Raw genomic sequence first — 6,815 nt, 5'->3', positions numbered from 1 at the left:
TGTTTGTGGCAATTGGCACTGGCCCCCTGTGGCAGCTGTCCCTTTCTGATTGTAAATTAAACAAGATGTTGTAACAGATGACCTATCCAAAATTATTGACTTTAAACCCTCAACATTTATAGCTTACTATACTAGGTGATATTTATATGTATCTGTGCATCACAGGATTCTAATTTAAAACCATGTACAAAGGTCTTGGTATGAATTACTAGGCTGTATTTAGGAACAAAACTCTTTAATATAACATAATATAAAAATATTTTAACAATCACTGTTCCTCAAATCTTGCAAAGAGTCTGTAATTATTTTTATCAACACATTCTTCCCAGAAGTTGTCGTAGTCCTTTTTTTTTCAAAGACAAATGTAAAAAGTTCTGCTGGAGAATCCTCATCCAGTTCCCCATCCCAGGTGTCCATCTCCTGGATGGCTTCTTTTCTTTCTTCTCTGTCCATCGAAAGGACAGCAGGGAGTATCAGTCCTCAATGGAATGTTGCCTTATCGCACCAGTCAGCTGCAGCCAGGCTATGTTGGATAAGAAGGTTTCCCTGCAGTAAAAAAAGTATGTTATTGATAATATATGTTTTTCCCAAGTGAAGATTTCAGACTTATAGAGCATTTACAGTACATCTGAACGAAACATTAAAAAATGTTTTACCAACAAATGCTGTATTTATTAACACTGTGGGTTCCATGTAAAACCCTCCAAATTAAATGTCAGTATACTGTATATTCAGAATTGTCTTAATTGTACATAAAAAAAATATATATGGTAATGCAATCTGTATCCAAAGCATCTTCAATACACATCAAAAAAAGCAAAAAAGCTTCCTGTCACAGTAAGCGATGCTGTATTGTATGGTCAAGCAATCGACAACACCCAAGTGCTGCTCTGAGAAAAAGGTGGGCAGTGATCCCCTTTATAAGATTCAGATGACGCCCTGCAGGGTTGCCAGGTATGGAAGGTAATTTAAGTATTGCAGCTTCAGATGTACATTATGCTTCTTATAAGGAGTTATAATTATCTGATATTTGATTTGTTTGAAATCCTTGTTTGAAAGGCTACATTTTGGACAATTATTAATGTACTACTTAATTACCTTGCATTTATCCTCCTTCTCTTTTGTTCAATTAAATTAAATCCCAACAACTATTTATATAGAGATATATATTTCTTTTTTACAGTAGGACCATTTTATTCTTCCAGTCATACAACAAACATTGATTGATTGTGGTAACAAACCACAATCAATCAAACCTGCAGACACCTTTTCAGTGACAACATACCAGTATTTGGGCATCAGAGCAAAGAAGCTCTTGTAGCCTCATTTTCATAAATAATTTACAAAACATGCATATGTTTCCAATACATCGGCATGTGTTATACTGTTCTTTGGCTACATATCATGCACTACGGATTACTTTAAGTCCATAAATTATTATTTTTTTCAAATTTGACAATCACCTCATGCCACTTGTGATAATATAGTGTCCTTATCATAACTGTTGCCTCAGCACACTTTAAATGTGTAAAGTTTTAATGGATACATTGTTTGTAGGAACATTTGTTCCTACAAACAACATAAAGCATTGCAAGTAATGAACCATCAGGGCTGATTTTCATATTCTTACAGGACAAACACAAATCTGGCAACCATTTTACACAACCACACAAAGATGTCTTGTGTACTGTAATGTAATTGTAATAATATATATTTTTTCAATGGAATTTAATTTAGCAAACTATTCAGATGATTAATATTATAATGCTAAGTGAAGTTTATTTATGCTATGTGGAACCTTTCATAAACATTTTGTGCTCTAGGCAACATAATAAAAACTAACGATTGCATAAAACATGATGCATTTGATTTTGGTGGTCATGTGCTGTATTTATGTAATTTATGTGTTCTATATCTATCTGCTTTTATCTATGCTCCTATGTTTTCTGTCTGTGCTCATGTGCCTGCAGGTGACAGGTGAAAACAATGATAGCATAAACAATACAGTATATAGGCACGTTTTAATATGAATGCTAACAGAAGAGTGCAGGTGAAAGAAAAGGTTATTTTACTTTAGATGTAGCCTATTGGATATAGCAACTTGCAAGACGCAAAAGACGAAGCCAGAGCTTGCTCAGAAACTCATGCTGCTGCTTCCATTCCCATGTGCTGTTAAATTATTAGTCACTGGCTGCTAATTAATGAGTCTCTTCACTGGTGTTGTACTCTCTGTGAGGATATTTATGTAGGAGTTTTAAACACTTCACAAACTCAGTACTATTATCCATTAGTAGCCTAAAGCAGATGCATATTGACCAAATGCAAACCTCACCAAATGTTTACAGGTTGATATGTGAAGTAATCTCCCACTGGAAAGTTATAATACAGTATAAATAACATTTATAAAACAAAAAGTTTGTGACTTTCTTTTGTAAAATGTGTACAAAGTTATCTTACTACAGAATAATCAGAAGCACCTTTAATGCAAAGTACATTTGCACAAAGGCTAAGAGATTTGCTTTGGTAGCCTATTTTTGGGCATATTGAGTACACTAGAATATAACCTGTAAGAAAAATAAAACAAACTGATTCATGTTTTTATAAATCATGCCCAACTTTACAGAAGAAATACCATGTTTACAGCCTTATACAAAAAAGGTTTTTGTCTTTATAGTTGATGGGGGGGGGGTTCGAATCCAACCTGCGGCCCTTTGCTGCATGTCTTCCCCTCTCTCTCTGTGCCTCTTTTCCTGTCTATCTTTGGCTGTCACTACCAATATACGTTTTTTTTTATAGTTGATTCCCCCGCTAGCCGCAGCTACAGGCTTCATATTCGGCCTCAGCTCCATCGACGTTCCACATCTTTTATCCAGGAGATAGGCTACTGACAGCATGGCGACAGTCGGAGCTTCACAATCGCTCTTCAGAAAGCTATAGTCATCCTGCTGATCTCTGCTGATCAGGGTCTGAAAAAATAATATGTCAAGATTTAAAAAATAAAGGGGGCACCATCCTAAATATTGTTCCCCTAATGTAATCATGCTTTAAACTGCAGTCTTTTGTCATTGCATTTTAAATAAAAAAGAAAACATAGGCTACCACCAATTTCTTTCCTTAGCACTGCAACATAACAGACTGTAATACAAATAAAATATTATAAATTATCAAAGAAACATTGAAAAAAATGAAGAAATAGGGTCATGAAAATGCTACCAAGTGTAATATTGGCAAATGTTAACATTTATAAACTATAAGGTATCTCACTAGCAAATGCTAAAAACACCAGCAGTTGCAGTGGGATATGCTCTTTCCTCTACAGTACGACAGGCTACTGGTTTGGTTGTATATGTTGAGTAGTGGGTGATTTCGGACACAGCCCTTGTTTGCCACCATTCTATCCCATAATCGGTTGAGTAAATTTGTGGCATCTCAGGCTGCCACCGGAAATACCATAAAAACGGCGAAAGATGCCGTGGCATCTCAGGAAAAATCGTTGGCATCTCAACCTGCCACACATAAAAATGCCACTGCTAACGGGGCAGATGCCGTGGCATCTCAACCTGCCACCGGAAATGCCTCTGCGAACTGCCGATGCCGCTATAGCTAGCCCCTGCTGAGAAATAGGGCTAATGGTTCGATGTTAGACTGTAGAAACATTTGTCCAATGTTATGTTGTTAAATTAAATATCTAACGTTAGACGGGGACATTGGGGAATGGGTGAATTTACATACATGTTATCAAAGTTTCAAAGGTGCATTTGATGACCTTAATTTGACTTTACACATTGTTTCTTGTGACATATATGATTAATAATTCCAAGGCTCAGCACAGATATGCATGTTTTGTGCTAGCCGACCAAGGCCAAATATGTGAATATAATGCTCTTACGTGTGCATCATGCAAAAAATGAAAACTGATACTAGGTATTCTGGGTGTTTTTGGTTTTAGTGACATGCATACACAGGCTGTAGTAAAAAAACAGAATCTTACAGAAGAATAAAGTCATTACCTCGCCAAATCATAGGGTGTTTACCATTTAAGTCAAAGTAAATGTAGATCAATGCAAATAGTATTGGTGTGTGATCAGTTTGAGTATTTGTACTCGAGTAGTTGGCTACAGACACATGGCTACAAATTGTCTGCCATTATATACACCAGGGTGTAAATAGATACATGGGCTATTTCCACCCCGGGTGCAAATAGCATTGTTGGCTACGGACACCTGGGTGCAAATAGCATTGTTGGCTACGGACACCTGGGTGCAAATAGCACCTGCCATATTTAATCTGTATAAATTATATCAGTTTAACTCTGTTATACTCCCAGGCAGATCTAGACATAAGTGCTAGAAGCATTTTTAGGAGCACAGGATAGTTAACTTTATGTGGAACAGTAACATGTTCTGCGATACACATGCCCCAGAGGAGAGAAACAAGTTTTGTCAGTGAATGTTCTCCAGCCTGTCTATGCTGCTACCTGTTTTGAGTTAACCACTACTGTTAGTGTATCGTTATTTAAAAAATTAGGTATTTTAATGTGTGTGTTTGTGCGCATGTGCATTGTTATAAATAATAATAATGTATTCAAATGTTACAGTTTCTCATTACAAAAGATAATCTCTGATTATTAGGGTGCAGAGTAACCTAATGGAGATTGCAAAAGAATACTGAACTGCAATCAAAGATACATGCCAAAATGGAGTGTTTATTTAGACGGCCAGCAGGCAGGTATGTGGTCGAGGACAGGCTGAGGTTTGGTACACGATCGATGAGCTTGAGGGACAGACGGGCGGCAGGCAGGTATGTGGTCGAGGTCAGGCAGAGGTTCGGTACACCATTGATGAGCTTGAGGGACAGACAGGCGGCAGACAGGTATGTGGTCGAGGTCAGGCAGAGGTTCGGTACACCATCGATGAGCTTGAGGGACAGATGGGCGGCAGGCAGGTATGTGGTTGAGGACAGGCAGAGGTTCGGTACCAGATCGATGAGCTTGAGAGACAGATGGGCGGCAGGCAGGTACGTTGTCTGGGACAGGCAGGGTTTCAGAAGGAATCAGGCCGTGACATTTGGTGTCTGTTGCCTGGTTGCCTGGATACGGGTTGTCTGACTGTATGGCCAACATTTCACTTTGTTCTGATGTGAGAATGACCAACGAGTAGCTGCTTTTGATGAGCGGCGCCAGACGGTTGTTTTGGTTGTACCAGCTGATTGGCTTGGACTCACTGTGTTTTTGCTACTTAATCTTGATTGATTGTTGTCCACATCAATATCCATAGGTTGCTCAACCTGACGACAGGGGTATTTATTCTGCCATAGACCGATTTTCATATTATCCTTCTGTGGGCCCTCTGTCCAGTCCATGAAGTTATCTGGATCTTGTCCATAGCAGGGCTTTTTCTGGATAGTGGCTGGAGCTGTATTGGGCTGGTTCTGACTTGCAGAGAGAGGCCTATTTGGAAGTAAATGTTTGTGGTCCACAACATCAACGTCCATAGGTTGCTCATCCTGATGACAGGGGTATTTATTCTCCCATAGACCCATTTTCTTCTTATCCTTCTGGGGGCCCTCTGTCCAGTCCATGAAGTCATCTTGACCTTGTCCATAGCAAGACTTATTCTGGATGGCGGCTGGAGCTGTGTTGGGCTGGTTCTGACTTGCAGAGAGAGGCCTATTTGGAGGTAAATGTTTGTTGCCCACAACATCAACGTCCATAGGTTCCTCAACCTGACGACAGGGGTATTTATTCTGCCATTGACCAATTTTGTTCTTATCCTTCTGGGGGCCCTCCGTCCAGTCCATGAAGTCATCTGGATCTTGTCCATAGCTGGAGTTCGTCTGGATGGTGGCTGGAGCTGTGTTGGGCTTGTTCTGACATGCAGAGGGAGGCGTTCTCCAAAGTAAATGTTGCCATTGTCCCTGTAAATAAATAAATAAATAATTATACCCTTCGAAATTAAATCCTGTTGTCTACTCTATAGCATCTACGTTGCCATTTCAGACTACACGTTAACAGTTAGGCCAAACAAACCTGGTTCTGGGAGGGATCCACTCCAGATGTGGGAGGTCCTCCATTCATCTGACTGGTCAGCCATGAACACAGAACATCCTTGGGAACACTACTTAACACATTGAAGGTGAACTGGTCTAGAGGAATCAGGTGGAGGGGTCCAAACTGGCTCAGATAATGGAGAGAGTCAATTATTTTCTGAAATGTGGTACAGCTAATGAAGAAAAGTAATTGGAAGTATTGTGACAGGTACATTGTTGAAGTGTCTTGAAATGATTGAAGTTATAAAATACTGCTTCCCTTGAGAGTACACTACTTATATCCAGGGCTCTTTTATGACATCATAATTGATGACTACAAGATGATACTGCTTCCCTTGAGAGTCAGCTACTTTTGACCAGGGCTCTTTTATGACGTCATAATCGAAGTCTTGTTGTCATGGACCACCGAATTTCTGCCAGTCGCACTATCCGCCATTTCTATTTTATTATTTATAGGTGTAATTCTTTAAAATAATTGCTTATTTGCCACCAGATGGGGCAACGTTTTGGTATTTTTGATTTGTGTGTGCGCGCGCGCGTCATGTCAAGGTGGTATCACGTGTCATGCAGATGCAAATATCGTCTGTCAGGTGGGAAATATGCTGAATAAATAAAAACATTGATCAAAGCATATTAAAATATTAAATGGCCTACTATTGTGTGACCTATATGATACGTTGCCAAGAAAACCGCGAGCCTCCTTTCCCTCTTATGGTTAGAAATGAGCACGGGGTTTCAGCGGATGGGACAATATACATTTATCCATA

At 39.3% G+C, this 6,815-nt stretch overlaps 1 protein-coding gene across 1 annotated transcript; it reads right to left on the bottom strand.

The window, feature by feature from the left end:
- Window positions 1–4,685: 4,685 nt before the first annotated feature.
- Window positions 4,686–6,104, bottom strand: LOC117593760. Its single transcript, XM_034289939.1, has 2 exons — window positions 6,029–6,104; window positions 4,686–5,916 (listed from the first exon to the last, which is right to left on the bottom strand). Exons 1-2 carry the CDS (start codon window positions 6,074–6,076, stop codon window positions 5,053–5,055), a joined length of 912 nt encoding a protein of 303 aa, XP_034145830.1. The 5' UTR covers window positions 6,077–6,104; the 3' UTR covers window positions 4,686–5,052.
- Between the last annotated feature and the right edge of the window lie 711 nt (window positions 6,105–6,815).

Source organism: Esox lucius, chromosome 22 (assembly GCF_011004845.1).
Source record: "Esox lucius isolate fEsoLuc1 chromosome 22, fEsoLuc1.pri, whole genome shotgun sequence".
Classification (NCBI taxonomy): domain Eukaryota; kingdom Metazoa; phylum Chordata; class Actinopteri; order Esociformes; family Esocidae; genus Esox; species Esox lucius.
This window is presented reverse-complemented; position numbering and strand designations above follow the sequence as displayed.